This window comes from Vanessa atalanta, chromosome 12 (assembly GCF_905147765.1).
Source record: "Vanessa atalanta chromosome 12, ilVanAtal1.2, whole genome shotgun sequence".
In the NCBI taxonomy this organism is placed as follows: domain Eukaryota; kingdom Metazoa; phylum Arthropoda; class Insecta; order Lepidoptera; family Nymphalidae; genus Vanessa; species Vanessa atalanta.
In genome coordinates, this window is record NC_061882.1 from 3067074 (window position 1) to 3082837 (window position 15764).

Consider the following 15764-nt stretch of genomic DNA (forward strand, 5'->3'; position numbering starts at 1 on the left):
TCACAGAAACGAAACCAGCCGTTACGTTTCTTCAAGGATAATTCCCTTTTTGATTTGGCATTTGTACTTTGAAAATTTAAGTAGTTTTCTAAAGACGGAAATTCCATAAAGACCTCTTCCATCTCATCCCGTTTGCGGATGATTTCCGTGCATTCATAATCCCACCAAGGGGGGGAAGGTATGAAATCTTTAGGAGACTTTTTAATTGGGATGAATTGATTGGCCGAATTTAATAAAGCAGAAATAAAATCATTATAAGTTTGTAAAAAGTTTTCAACAGTTATTACAGGAAATTGATCTGTCTGGCTTGTAACGCATTGCTGAAATTCTGCCCACTTAGCCTTCGAGATACGAAACTTTAAGAGAGGAGGAAATGGCATAGGCGAGACAGGAACAGTATGGGATAAGGAGATAAGAATGGGGAGATGATCACTACCATATGAGCAGGATAATACCTTCCAGTTACACTGAGAGGCCAGATTGGGAGACGTTAAGGACAAGTCAACACAACTGGGATTCTGAGATGGAGGAGTTCTTCTAGTAGGCGAGCCATCATTTAATAAACAAAGGTTATTATTATCAAACAAATCAATGAGGTGAGCAGAAGGGTATTCACACTGAAGGGAACCCCACATAGTATGATGGCAGTTGAAGTCACCTACAACAACTAAAGGGATAGGAAGAGTTAAGAGGATAGAGCTTAATTCAGAAATAATGGAAGAATTAGGAGAAGGAATATAAATTGACACGAAGGTTGTATTTATAGCCCTGACGGCTACAATATTAAAAGAGGGAGAGTGGTGAGGGAGAGGAATCAATGAATAGATAAGGGATTGTTTAAGAAGAAGGGCACTTCCATCCCATCCACTAACATGATCATCGCGGAGACATGAATATCCAGGAATCCGAAAACGAGAACCCGGCTTTAACCATGTCTCCGAGATGGCCAAAATATGAGGATGGTAGGAGGTAATTAGAGAGATGATTTCATGTTTTTTATGTCTAATGCTCTTGCAATTCCATTGGAGAATTGTCGCCATTTTTATTAAAAGAATAAGGAGTGAACTGATTAAGTTTTTCAGTGACAGTGTACGGTAAACTGATATTATGCTTGGTAATGATATCGATTAAAGAAAGCAAAAGTTGGATGATATTGGATAAATCAGGATTTTGTTTAGAATTATCTGAAGTTATAAGAGCACAGCCATTAGGCTGGGAAGATTTTGGAGAACTAACTAGGGCAGAGTGAGCTTCTTTATCGAATCCCTTACTAAGGGGAGGGCGAGGTCGTTGGTTGAGAAGAACAGTTTTCCGTTGGGATGAAACAGGAGGGATTAGAGGGCTGGAGATTTCATAAATAGGAGTGAGAGGGCTCATCGTAGGGCGAGTGGGAGTGGACATAGAGTTGGGAGGAGAACGTGCGGAGTCAGCAAAAGAGCGACGGGTAGGGCGAAAACGGAGAGAGGCTTCATTGTATGGGATATTTTCCTCTGACATCACAATTTTTATCTGTTTCTGTCTCATATGTTCTGGGCAATTGGGGTCAGTAGCCAGATGTGGACCTGAGCAAGACAGACATGTAGCCTCACAATGGGGTACTTTACAGGAACGTCCATGATGAGGTTGAGCACACACAAAGCACCTTGGCTTGGACCTGCATTTATCTTGAGTGTGCCCAAAGCGACAGCAATTGTTGCATTGGATAGTGGGAAGGGAGTAGAGGGATACTGGAAGTGAAGTGTAACAACAAAAGATTCTCTCAGGTAAGGTTTGACCTAAAAATGTCACAACGACTGTTTGAGTAGGTAACCATTCAGTTTTACCGTCAGTAACAGATTTTCGTTTCAACCGTCTTGCTTTTATAGCCCGGCAACCAGGGGTGTAGCATTCGATACTACTCAGAAACTCCTCCATAGACCAGTCGATGGGAATTTGCTTCACAATACCCATTCGGGTAATGTGAAAAGCTGGGATAATTATTTTGTAATTATGCTCCTGGAACAATGGACTGTCAATGAAATTATTGGCAGAAGAAGCATTCTCAAATTCAACAACAACACGGTTGCGTCCTGCTGATTTAATTCCTCCCTTGAGAACACCAGAAACCTTGCTTCTGTAAATAATTTGAGCAAATTTAAGTAAATTAATCGTATAACCAGCTGATGGGTCGGGTTCCACTCGTGAGGCGTGGACAATAAAAGGGCCTTGATCGGAGTCGTTATACTTCAATTTAGTACCGCTAAATTCGGGGAGTGTGAATGTGTGTTGAATCGAAGCGCTAGGGGGAGAGGAAGCATCCCGTTTGTTTAGAATACTCTCTGCAGCGGTTTGAGAGCGTTTGGCAGCCTTTAGGACTTTTTTGGAGTCTTCTCTGATTATAGATTCACTAGACATCACACAATCATGACTTATGGAGTCACCTCCGCCCCCATCCGGGGGCTCCTCAGATTCCATCACCAACTACTAAATTATTAAAAAAAACACTTACCTCACAACAAGTAATAACGCAGGACAACACAAATATTAGTGGAACTAAGCAATATTAGTACAAAAAACCTAATTTAGAAATCGCGCACGTGTAGTAAACAATACCACAGACCTCTGAAAGCCTCATTATTTTTGTCTGTACCCATATTGACAGCTCTCAGTTGTCAATGTCAAATTTTGATTTATGATATTGAAATTGTATTATTATTAAAACTGTAATTTATTTTCTATTCATCAAAATAGGAAAATAATATTTTCTTTACGCATATTCAGTAGCCGGTAAAAAAGATACTGATAGAAGTTTTTTTTTTTTTTAATTACTCAAAGTTTACTGTTGTATAAGCGTTGTATACCGTTAGGTATACCTTATTTATGAATGTGGGAATCTTTAACAGAGTCAACAGCAAAGTAAGTTTTTCTATTGTATATGAGATGTAAAATTATATTAAAAATGAATCGGAAGTGTAAGACGTCTGAGTCATCGTTGATTGTAATTAGAAATATATAATATAAAAAAAAGAAAGTTCAAACTTTTCATTTATTCTTTCACCTTGTGTTTACATTCGAGCTTATTTCAAAAACTGATGTCTCCTTAACATGTTGATAAAATGTTCTTAAGAACCCTTTACCAATATAAAGATTAAAGACAAACAAACCTTAGATCTGTGTATTCCTTGCGATTTGCTCATAGCTCTTAGATTATGCATTTCAGACTGTTTTTGAATAATATCTTTTACACTATCTCAGTTCACTACTTATATCACCTATAGATTTTATTTCTACAGTTTCAATAACACATCACTCCAACCATTTTCACAAATCTGTAATGAATATCACAGAGTTGAATACACTATACTTATTTTCTCTGATCCCATTGTCTATAATATGCAGATTAAGGAGGGTGACGGAATGTATTCCGAATGGAACTCTCTGCCATTGGAAGGTGGAGGGCATGGAGTGCTTGGTGCAGTGGGTGGCCGTGATGTTGTCTTAGCAGTTGTGCAACAATTAGCCTCACACCAACCTAGTCCACTTACTACTGACAGTGAGGTGATTATTATTTGATTAAGAAATATTTATTTATATGTGACATTTAACTGCAATTTTATATAATCTCATGATCCCCATATAATTTTAACCAAAGAATTCAAGATCTAACTCCAAAAGTTATAAAAACCTGTATAAAGCAGATTAAAATCTGCATAACACCATATTATATCTATCAAAAACAAATTGGACATATGTAATATGAGTAATTGTAGAAATATGAATGATGAATGTATCAATCGGTATATATATTATACAGAATGACTCTATATTTAACAGAAAATTTAAATATTAATATCAATTTCTGTTAAGGATATTTCTAAATTAATCTTTGTATTGTTTTCAAGGTTGAATGGGTGCTAGAAGTGATTCGTTATGGGCTTTCATTGCCTCTAACAGAGCATGAAGCACTTCGAGATTGTGTTCGTGTTTGCTGTTCGTGGCTGTCGGCATTGCTGCCGCCTGCTGCCCCTGCGCAACCTCCGCCTCCAGCTGTCCCTCCGCCCTTGGCTGCTGAGCCTCATAGATATGCCAATAAAATCCTAAATCATCTGCATAACTTATTTGTTCCACGGCCAAATGAAAGTAAGTATTTTACAAATGCTACAAAAATAATTATATTTAATATGTATATATGTCATTAATTATTTATTTATTTTTTACAAGCCTTGGCATTTATATACCAAACGGAATTAGGTAAGTCAAATAGAGGGTAATAATGTAAAAGTAACTTCTCTAAACTTATCTAGAAGAGAAGTTTACCTTAAGTGTATCTAAATCCACTAAACTGTGAGTAGGTAGTAGTAGGATTAAAATGTTTTCTTTCACCAATCACACCAAGAAAATTTATCAATATAAATTAAGCTCATAAAATTCAGTGGTGCCTAGATTTGAGTCTGTGATTATCTATTAAGATTCATGTCTAGATCTCTGATCAGAGCTATCATGGAAAATTTTAAATATAAAAATGAATTAAAAGTAATAATTGTATTGTGCTATAAATTTAAATGATTGCCCTTTTTGCAGGTGGTAATCTCATAAGCAAACAAGCTGTGCTGTGTCATCGGGTCCTTCGACTGGCGCGTTCGTTAGCCGATAGTGCCTCGCTTGGCCCACGTGAGTGGAGATCGCTGCTCCTTCTACTATTGGCCGCTGCAGCGGCTCTACTAGCGCCTCCCGCACCTCTTTACGGCGCCGCTGAGCAACTTTGCGAACGAGTGCTCTGCGTGCTCTTTGAAGTGTGGATACTTGCATGTCACAGGTGATCAGCACGAATAAGGAGTGATATTGACTGGGTTTTCCTATTTGTTATGAGATAGAATAAGTAAACGTGTTCCTCGTCAGATGCTTCCCGTCGCCGGCGCTGTGGCGCACGCTGCGCGAGCAGTGCGTGCGCTGGCGGCACCGCGCGCCGCTTACGGAGCAGTGGGCGCGCGTGTCGCTGTGCCTCACGGCGCGCCTGCTGGCGCACATGTACGGCCCGCTCTACCCCGCCATGCCCATCGGTCGGTACACTCTCTATCCGTTTCTTTCTTCGACTTTTTAAAAATAGATAATGATTCATTCTAACTCTTTAAAAGTTAACTTGCAAAAGTTTATTTATGAATAGGTTAGTTTGAACTTTTATAATGTTAAAAATTATTGTAGGTGAAGAAGACGCAAATTTAGTACCCGCGGATATGAGCGCCGAGGCGGTAACGCAGAGCTGGTACCGCATGCTGCATACCATCGGCAACCCCGTCGACCTCACCAAGCCGCATCTCATCAGCCACACTCCGGAATTCCTACAGGTAACAACAAGTGCAAGGTAGTGTACAACTGTGATTAGTTTAAAAGAAGAAACAAAAAAAAAGTAAGTGAAGTAAATACTTCATTGCTGAGTCAGAAAATAATATAACAACCTCGCTGCTAATTTTGGGACAGCTTAACATTTATGTACCATATATCTCAGAAGTGTGTATCCAACAGTATTGGATGACGGCGGAAGAGGGTCGTGACGGTCGAGAGGGTCGCGAGGCGTGGGTGGGCTCGCTCGCTCACATCTTCCACCGCGCGATGCTGGGTGTGGCCGCGCACGTCGATGCCTTCCTCGGTGAGAGCTATATTATTCTCTGATCAGAGTGGCATGGATAGTGTGTACTGGTCTAGTGAAAATTGAAGGTTTTTTTTGTTTATGACAATAGTCAATACATGCAAATTAAATTAAATACATATATTTATTTTACAAATAAATTAAATTACAAATTAAATAATAATATTGTACTAAGTTTAACTTTTGTAAACATTTATTCTGTTGTTTAATTTTTTATTTACTTATAATTAATCTGGTTTTAAATAAAGAACACGCTAATTATATACCATAGATTCTAGGGTGTTTGTAGTGTAGCTTAATTTATGAGTATTACCTACTTCTAATTTCAATTTCCTTGTATGGGTTTTAATTTCATATTAGTATAATATTGGTTGTTTTTGTTTGCTCAATTTTGATATAATATGCTTCGGGTTTCCAGGGATGATTGAATTAAGTTACTAATATCTATTTCAAAAATTAACAGTTGACTGTTAAAGTTTATGAACAAAAATAACATGTTATATTTGAAATATAATACACTTTTGTATATTCTGTTCAGTTCGCAAACTTTTTCAGTTTACTCTCCCTATTAATCTATATACCAAAGCACACTATTGACCCTCGACTCGTTCTTGGATTGACCTCGAGAGTCTTATGTTTACTTTTGCTGAAGTGCATTTACTAGATTTTGTTTAAATTTTATTCCATTATTATAGAGCTCCATTATTAAAGCTCCAATAGAAAAAGCAAATATATAAAGTAAAAGTAAATGTACGGCCTCAAAACGTCAACGTCACGTCGCGGAAGTGGTATGATACGGAGTGCGAGCACGGGCTCCGTATCGTGGCACGTCACGCGAGCGGTGCGGGTGGACAGGGCGCAGCACGGCGCGCTGGAGCGTGCAGGGCGCGGGGGCGGGCGCGGGCGCGGGGGACGAGGGCGAGGTCACGCCGCCGGCGCACCGCCGCCTCGCCAAGTCCTTCAGCGCGGCGCGCCCGCGCGACAAGCCGCTCGACAAAAGTATGACGTCTCGATGTTCTCGTTCCTACATGCAATCATTTCATACAAACGCGAGTGCCCGTCGAGATGACGAAATACCATTTTGTATATAGTTAATAATTACTTTTTTAGAGTTCTGTTATTCTTTCATTCGAGTACTTGTACGTCATATAATTTATACGACTGCTTTACGGCTATCGCCAAACCTTTACTATAATGATTTAAAAAATTAATTAGAAACACGTCTCTAATATATTAATATATAATTTACTGTAGTCGATTGCATTTGTGCATGACTATCACTTGACTAAAAACATTATAATGAAGCAGATGATAATAGGTTGAACATAACGGCCGTAGGGTTGCTATATCATAAATCGAATAGCTGGTCAGTTTTTTTTGTAAGCTTTCTTGATTGTTTACTAGAAAATCAAATGTACATTTTTCCTTAAAATTGAGTTGTATAAGTCTGAGGCAAAACTTAGCCTCTGGTCAAATGTTAAGAGTATAACTGAAGCTAGATAGGTCGGACATCATCTAATTGCCTTTATTCGGACACCTGTCAACCCAAAAGTCAGTCATACTATAGAATTATACTATGTATATGTTAGTGTTGCTTAGTAAATTAATCTGTCATTATCTGCTCAATTATAAGTACTACTTGGCAATTTTTACTTTTTTTGTAGTGTTTGATTTTTTTTTAATATTGTATTTAATATCCAATGAAAGGAAATGTGCTTATTTTTTTTAGGTCGATTTTATTACTTTAATTGTAAATGTATTGTACAGATGTAGTTAGATATAATTTGCACTCAACTTTTTGCTTTTATTTTGCATTTTTAAACTCTCACCCTTATTTAACTTATTCCAAGTTTATAATTAATTTATCCTTTAACTTGTAGCTTTTAGTGCACATTATGATATAATTTTAGAATATTCGTATTTCGCAATGTACATATCTTATTAATAGTGTAATAAATTTACTTTTGAATTTATTAAAATTGGATATTTTAGGTACACCGCGGTCGTCCCTAATAGGTTTGACAAGCAGCCGACCTTCAAGCGTCGTTCCAAGTACTCCGCCGAATTCGATCACATCCCAAGGTATGTACTTCCTCAATCGATTCCTATAAAAATATTTATAAGTATTTTCTTTTTTACGTAATTAAAGTTCATTACTTAATAAAAAAATACAATTTCAGTAGGCGAAATAGAAAAGCCGCCATTGACGCCATTGCGTCCAAAAGTCAATTCTATATTCCATCTTTTTGGCGAATGGCTTTTCGAAGCTGCTCTCGTGGGAACGACGCCGGCAAACAGCAATCAACGTAAGTTATTTTAACGAACTACTTTTCAATACACGACATATTCCAAATATAAATTTATAACTTTTTTTAACTGTCATTTCAGAAAAAGCTGACGGCACGCCACCTCCGCCTTCCCTTTCTGACGCGACGCAAAAATTGAACATGCTGAGCTACCAAGCGGGTTCGAAACATTTTCTTAATCAAATTTAATTTATTTTAGAGAGCAAATGAGGTAATGGTCCTCACTAAGGGCGGCTCAGCACTCGTTGCACCATAAATTTGCCGCCAAATACATATGCGATCTAAGTTTTTAAGAATACTATAGGCTCGTAAACACACTGGCGTCCTATAAATCGGAACACAGCAGTAATATATTTGGTGCTAGATTAAATGACGAACAGGCAAATGGTACTGATATGGCGCGTGTCGGGCAGGCCGCGCCGTGGCGCTGGGCACGCTGTGCCGCGTGATCTGCTCCAAGCAGTGCCGCGAGGAGGTGCTGGCGCCGTACCTGGCGCGCACGTACGCGGCGCTGCAGCGCGGCCTGCGCGACCCCGCCACCGCCGCCGCCGTCGTGCTGGACGCCGCCGACATCTTCAGGTGACGAGCCCGCCCGCGGCCACGTGGCGACCGGCGCAACTGTACGGCGTTCGTTATCTTTATTCAATTCGATTGCGCAGACTCGACTTGGACGGCGTGCTAGTTCTAGTGCCGGACTTCATAACGGCTCTAGATCGCATCCTTTCCGAGCGTGAACCGAAATTGGAGTGCGGTTCGATCGATAAGCGCGAGCTGCGCAAGGCCGCCATCAGCCTCCTCCTGTCCCTGGTAGCTTTCCCCTACCACTACAGAGGACTGGCCGTACCGGAGTTTCCGGGATGCAACGAGTAGTGAGTACGACCACGATCTTTAGTCAGCGGCTCTCTCGAACGCAATGTAGTGACGCACGACACGTGTCGGTCGCAGCGCGGGCGTGACGATAGGCGAGTACGCGCGCGGGCGCCTGTCGCAGGTGTGCGTGTCGGCCGTGCAGGCGGAGAGCTCGGAGGCGCTGGCCGTGCCGCTGCTGAGCGCGCTGTACCTGTGCGTGCGCCACAACGCCGCGCACACGCACGACCACGCGCCCGACGCCAAGGGTAACGAGTCAACGCCTAGTACACCGCACTGCACGGCTCAGCACATCACATCACATCAGCGATACACATCGACACCCTTACACACATGTATCCACATTTCGATCGTTCAATAACGCACGAGCTATATTTTAATTTGCCTTACCCGCTGATAATATTACAGTAAAATATATCTTTTTGAAACGCTTTATTTGATTAACGACATAGTGAAAGACAACTATAGTAAAAACAGTTAATTATGAACATCCAAAAACCTCTCGTCTGAATTACTCCGGACGTAAAACACTTAATGCGCAATGATTATGTACCCATTAAGCGGTCATGAGAAGAGAGCCCAATTAGCATAAAACCCCATCACATTGGGGGTGTTTTAGCGCGGTCGGATAGCAGCGGGCCAGTTAGTGCAGACAGCTCGCAAGATGACTTCGCTGCAGACGTTAGAGAGCTTGATCCATCTTCGCCCTTTTTTGGTAATTTAAACATTGTTTTTCCTTATGTAAGGATATATGAATTAATAATAAATAATATGTGACCATAGATATAATAATCGAAGTTTTTCATGAATTACTTATAACGTATTTATGATCTGTATTTTTTTTAATACAACCATAAACAATTTATTAAAAGACACGATTTGTATGCTTTACACTTTATTTTCTGTTGTTACGGCTTGCTCGACATTATTTTTTGTTTTCATCTCAACATCGTAAAGTATAATAATGTATTTCATTGTTGAATTTTTAGTAAATTAGTGGAAATCATTCTCTCGGAAAGCTTAGTACTTGTTTTGATACTTTGTATAAAAATAAATACAATGTCAATCGGTTTGATAGTTTCCTATATTTTTAATTTTATCTTTTATTTTAGGTCTACTTGTAAATTTAAGCTAAAGTTGCTTGCCTTGGGTATTCTGAAGGACATATTACAATATTATTCACACAGGAAGGCACGCCTTTCACGTTAAATTTTCGGCGTGCGTACAAACGCACTCATACAAATGAGTGACATAGCGTGTTTACACGTCTTTATGACTGATTTCGAAGACAGCAAAAAAAAAATGTTAGGTCACAGGATTGATTATTTGTTTTTATGTTTATTAACTTTTTTATATAATCCTATAGGCCTATCCTTATTTTTAATAATTTTATGTAGGTGTAGAAAAAAAGTAAGTATGGTATAAAACTAAACTTTTATCAAATGATAATATACATTTTTATTCAATATGATGATATGCCTTAACATTTGGAATTAATCATATAGGATCGGCGCTAGTCGTTCGCGCTACCTACTTGGTCTGTCACCGTCTGATCTCATCGTGGAAGGGTGACCTGCAAGTGTCGCTCGCCGCTCTCGAACTGCTCTCTGGACTCGCTAAGTTGCATTCTTCGAAACCGGGTCAGTTGCTCGTCATATTTTTGCATTATTTGAATACATTCGGTGAAATCTTTAATAACGTATATTTTTCCATTGATTGCACGCCGTCTAGAATTCATGATCGGTAAGATTTATACGTTCTATTGGTAACGCACTGTCGAACGGTGTTTTGTACGAAGTGGCCAACGGATCGCTTCCCGCAGAGGCGGCCGAGCGCAAGCGCGCCGTGCGCTGGATCTGCGACTACATCGGCGTGCAGTGCGGGCGGCCGCCGCAGGCGCACTCGCGCGACCTGCACTCGTGCGTGGTGGCCGCCTACACGTGCCTGGCGGCGTGGCTGTGCGCGCCGCTGCTGGCCGACGCCGACTGCCTGGCCGCGCTGCTCGAGGTCGTCGAGCTCGGCATCTCCGGCTCCAAGAGCCAGGGTAACTTGACACTTCATGCGATGAATACGACAAGTTCTCGCAACGTTTTTGCCTAAAAATATTTAGGTCGCATTCCTTGATAAGCTTATTATTCAGAGATATGATTTTTAAAGGTAAACCTGGCGAGCCGCCTAAGATGAAGGATGAAAAGGAGCTGAAACCTGTCTCGATGAGAGTGAGAGACGCCGCCGAATCTTTACTGATGCTGATTTTGGAACAGGTGACTCGAGACAGCTCATTGATGATTCACCCTATGATGGGAAGTTGTCCACATATAATATCATCTCATTTATCATATCGTGCAGGTTGGTAACAACGATGGAGGCAAATGGTGTAGGTTGGACGAACGCTGGCTAGCCGCATTGGGTCACGGAAAATTGCGACATTTCGTCGTCGACGGGAACACAATACTGTCGTTGTTGGAGGAGCCTCTCGCGAATAGTCAGGAACCACAACCTACGATCGTTGGTAAGCCGTTTTGTATATTATGTACAGAGAACTGACATCGATCAGTATTATCTTAACTAATATATGTTGATTTTTTTTTATTGTTGCGTTGTTTTTGTACTTAGTATAACAAACGTTATTTCAAAATATTTAAACATCATTCGACATTGACTTGTGTATATTACTAGACAAGCTGTTCAAAAATAAATAACAAAACAAATAATCATGTAAACAAAGTCTTTTTATGTTTTTTTTTGTTCAGTGGGTACGAACCAAAACCGTCCGAATTTATTATGGACACAAATAAACTGCCGCTCGCAACATCCGTGAGCTCCTCTCGGTCGCTCGCATATGACTCAATGAGTTGCGGTCAATCGACCGCATATAATCGAATATGCATATAAGTCTATGCCGTCAGCTATAATCCGCTGCGGCTGGGGTCGCTTCGCGTGGTCGCTGAGCAGCCGCGGCGCGCCGCGCTGCGCCACCCGCGGCGCGGCGGCGTGCGCGCGCCCCGTGCCCATGCTGGAGCCGCCGCCGCGCGCGCCGCCCGCCTGCCGCGCGCTGCCCGCCGCGCCGCCCTGCGCCGTGTACGTACGCATCCGAACGCACACGCACGCACACGCACGCACACGCGACGGAACGATTCATTACGTTCTTAATCTCGATAAAGATTCTGGCTCTTACTGATAGTCTATACTATCTACTATAGCTACAGATAATATTATGGAGCTGAAGAGTTTGTTTGATAATAGCGTGATGTACCTAAAACAGCACCTCAATATACTTAAACCTTTGAGAAATCAAATGTTTTCATCTTTTACTCGAACTCAAGGCAAAAGCTAGTCATGATATAAAAATTCGTGTCGATTGAATTAAACGCGGTTGATAACTAAAAGTGTACGTAATTTCAGCGATGCGGCGTTCCCGACTCTAGACGCCGTTTTACGACAGCTTAACGACCCCGAAGCGACTACTCTCTTTAAGCTACTGGAGCAGCAGGCCGCTATTGAGAAAAAAGTCAGAGAAAGTGAGGACAATGTTGTAAGTTCGCTTTATTCCTGTGAGGTTTTCGAAACTGCTAGGACTGTGTCTTTTATATTTTTAATAATATAATTTAAAACAATAGTGGGATATCAATATTGTGCTAGATTACTTCATTTTTATGTCCAGGTACCAGAAGAATACGTTCCACCCGATCCAGTCACAGAGTTCCAAACCGCGAGGCTGTTTCTTTCACATTTTGGATACTTGAATATTGGTGGAGATAAAAAGGTAAATATTTTTCTTTTGTGTATTCGTTACACGTAATTATAAATATAGACATAAAGTGAAACTATTTGGGATTGTATTTTAGTTAAAAAAATGTTAAAAAGTATAAGTAGTAGTACACACACACACACATACACACACAAGCGTCTTACAGAATATTCTTTATTGGCAATCAATTGTAACAACATTGTATTCTATTAACGCATGTCTCTCTTTTTGAACATTTTATTCGATTTAAAAACAAAATTAGGCCCTAATTCTTGTACTGGTTGGATTAAAATTGTACTATTCTATAATTGTAGTCGCATTGTAGTCTTTGAGCAGTTTAAGAGATTCGAATTCGTCGGCATCCATAGTAACGGTTTAAAAGGAATAACGTCGGCCTGTCGCAGGGCGGCCCGGCGCGGCTGTGCGCGCTGGACGCGCGCGCCGAGGGGCTGTCGGCGGCGCTGCGGCGCCTGGACGCCACGGGCAGCCGCGCCGCGCTCACCGTGCACGTGTTCTACGCGCGCGCCGGCCAGACCCGCGCCACCGACATCGTGGCCAACGCCGCGCAGCACGGCGCCGTCTCTCCCGCCTTCGTGCGGATGCTGCGCGGGTACGTTCGTGAGGGCCTCGCAGTTTGGTGAGACGGCGTGTTGGAACCTTATTTGAATCGTTGCGCAGACTGGGAACGCCGGTGCGCGTGCGCGGACACGCGGGCTGGAGCGGCCACGTGCGCAGCAGCTACGACGCGCAGCCGCCGCGCGACGAACCGCCGCCGCCGGAGCCGCTGACGCCCAGCGTCTACGATGGCAGGGAGCAGGTGTGTATGCGGGAATGTTGTAAGAACTGTACAGGTATAGAGAACGATCATGTTCGTATGTATACTCTTTATTAGAAAGTTATTATAATAATTTTATTATTTTATTTGGTGGTAGAGCTTTGTGCAAGCCCGTCCGGGTAGGTACCACCTACTCATCAGATATTCTACCGCCAAACAGCAGTACTCAGTACTATTGTGTTCCGGCTTAAAGGGTTAACATGTTAGTTTCCAAGGTTGGTGGCGCATGGGCTGTGTAAGGAATAAATAATGTTTCTTACAGCGTCATTGTCTATAGGCGGTGGTGACCACTTGCCATCGGGTGGCTCATTTCCCGTCCGCCTATGTATTATATATAAAAAAAGTTAAAAATTGATGATCGTTTTAAATCGATTATAAATGTTATTATTATTTTATATGTGCAAGGTCCTGTACTGGTCGGATTCGACGGATGAAATAGCGTTCGTGGTGCCGTCGGGATACGAACTGACCGAAACCGACGATCAAAGCGACAGCATGAAGTCCGACGTCGATGGCTCCTGCTGCTCGGTCAAGTAATTTTTTTAGATTTAAATACATTTCAAAAAAGCTAACAGTTAATCTGGTTAATCAATTAGTCCTATTATAATAATAATTTCGTGCAAAGATCCTCGAAATTACAACTCTCGAATGAATTTACTATGTCTCTTTATTTTAAAATTTGATTCGACGAAAGATAGCTTTTAAAGTATTATTTTCGAACACAAGTTCACTTTTTAAATAAAAGGAACGTCATATTAAGAGGTGGAATAATGTGTCATTATCGACAATCGTCATTCCCGACAGCCGCGGCTCGTGGTGGGACGTGTCGGGCGAGCGCGACGACCGGCGCGAGCGGCCCGACAAGACGCGCGCGCTGTCGCTGGAGCTCGAGCGCCCCGCGCCCGCCGCGCCCGCGCCGCCGCCGCCGCTCTCCGGTGAGCCGCCACACCGCGTCACCGTTGCGGGGCGCATGTGCACCTGATGATCTATCCGTACGTTTTCATTGCAGGTAGTGGAAGGAGAAACAGAGATTTTACGCCGAAGATTCTCATCATTTGGTTGGAAGATTTCGAGGACCATCTCAATCTGCCGATAGGTAATCATTATTATCGTACGCTTATCGACCGATAAACGCTATGTGGGTGCCTCTCGGTGCGTCCGAAAGGAACGACATCGAGAGAATGATGCATCGTTGCCTCCAGACGACCTGGTGCGCTACTGCGAGACGGGCGTGCCGTGGCGGCGGCACGAGAGCAGCGCGCTGTGCGTGAGCAGCGCGCGCGGCGGGCTGGCGCGCGTGCGCGTGCGCGCGGGCGGCGCGGGCGTGCTGGCGGACGGCGCGCTGCTGGCGCCGCGCCTGCTGCCGGCCGCGCTGCGCCGCGCCGCCTGCTTCCTGGCGCGCCGAGCGCGGCTCAACACCGACCTGTGAGTGCCGCCTCGAGCTGGCGTGACTCGACGTACGGACGCAGTATTGACCTCCCCGCGTTTCCTCTTTCAGATACCAACCTCCGCACGTCCGAAGACGACATCTCATACAGGATATTGCGCAGCAGTATAAGAAGGATTTGACCGAACCGGAATTATTGGAATCTTTATTCAAAGCGCCCTAATGCTTTGATATGATTCTGATGTTATGGTTTATGAAAGATTCGGAGAAGAGAATACAATGGAATGTCCTAAATGTCCTTGTATATGGATTGAATTTCCACTTCTATTATTTTAACCGTATTTTACCCTCATTGCTAAATAATGTGCTCTGCTTCAAAAGCGTGGCAACTTAATTAATAAATAATAAACAAAAGAAAAAAAATACACATACAAAATCGTTAAACAACTGAAATTTATTTAGGTGATACAATAGACAAAATACGTAACAATGCATCAGAAAAAAACCTCACTAAATTTTAACAGACTGCTCACCGTAATGACACCATAAACGTAATACTGATTCACTTCACAACAAAAAAAAAATCACCATAATGTGTAATATTTTTTCGATAAGTATTAGCATATTACTATAGATCTGCAAATATTGTTTTTTAAATTATAATCGTAATTTTAAGACTGAATCTAATTTAGATGTTAGTGAAATTATTAAATTTAAAAATATAACATTCCAATATGTAGATATATAAGTATTATATTATTATTTTTTTAAAATAAGTCATTTGCAATTGTATTTATTTAAACCCTATTTATTAAATATTTTAAAAGTAATTATTGTTTTTTATTAATATCCTATTCTGTCGGAAATCGAGGTAGTAGATAAAATGTGTGAATCTCAATCTTAAAGGAACGTCTAGTTGACTTCCACTAAATTAATGAACGACAGTCAATAGTGAGTGAGTCGCCTCCGACGACATAATATTAGAACATTTG

General features: G+C 41.7%; 1 protein-coding gene across 5 annotated transcripts; it reads left to right on the forward strand.

The window, feature by feature from the left end:
* Positions 1 to 2698: 2698 nt before the first annotated feature.
* On the forward strand, positions 2699 to 15548 carry LOC125067948 (ral GTPase-activating protein subunit beta). Of its 5 annotated transcripts, none has more exons than XM_047676868.1 (30): positions 2699 to 2895; positions 3379 to 3537; positions 3882 to 4119; positions 4201 to 4230; positions 4561 to 4795; positions 4879 to 5039; positions 5182 to 5324; positions 5503 to 5626; positions 6482 to 6625; positions 7619 to 7708; positions 7810 to 7932; positions 8015 to 8092; positions 8346 to 8511; positions 8592 to 8801; positions 8878 to 9047; positions 9419 to 9514; positions 10305 to 10439; positions 10622 to 10843; positions 10957 to 11063; positions 11149 to 11311; positions 11709 to 11880; positions 12205 to 12334; positions 12464 to 12565; positions 12955 to 13160; positions 13229 to 13367; positions 13791 to 13918; positions 14190 to 14320; positions 14395 to 14481; positions 14588 to 14810; positions 14884 to 15548. In XM_047676868.1, exons 1-30 carry the CDS (start codon positions 2860 to 2862, stop codon positions 14993 to 14995), a joined length of 4260 nt encoding a protein of 1419 aa, XP_047532824.1. In that variant the 5' UTR covers positions 2699 to 2859; the 3' UTR covers positions 14996 to 15548. The 5 variants fall into 5 exon arrangements, with proteins under 5 accessions (XP_047532824.1, XP_047532828.1, XP_047532823.1 ...); XM_047676867.1 differs by having other exon boundaries at positions 2700 to 2895; positions 7807 to 7932; positions 14884 to 15545; XM_047676872.1 differs by lacking the exon at positions 6482 to 6625 and having other exon boundaries at positions 14884 to 15547.
* Positions 15549 to 15764: the final 216 nt, after the last annotated feature.

Coding starts and splice junctions, on each gene's coding strand:
- LOC125067948 (XM_047676867.1), top strand. CDS start 2,860: ATGAATGTGGGAATCTTTAACAGAGTCAACAGCAAA. Junction 7,933..8,014: donor GCCGGCAAACAGCAATCAAC/GTAAGTTATTTT, acceptor CTGTCATTTCAG/AAAAAGCTGACGGCACGCCA. Junction 11,312..11,708: donor ACCACAACCTACGATCGTTG/GTAAGCCGTTTT, acceptor CTATGCCGTCAG/CTATAATCCGCTGCGGCTGG.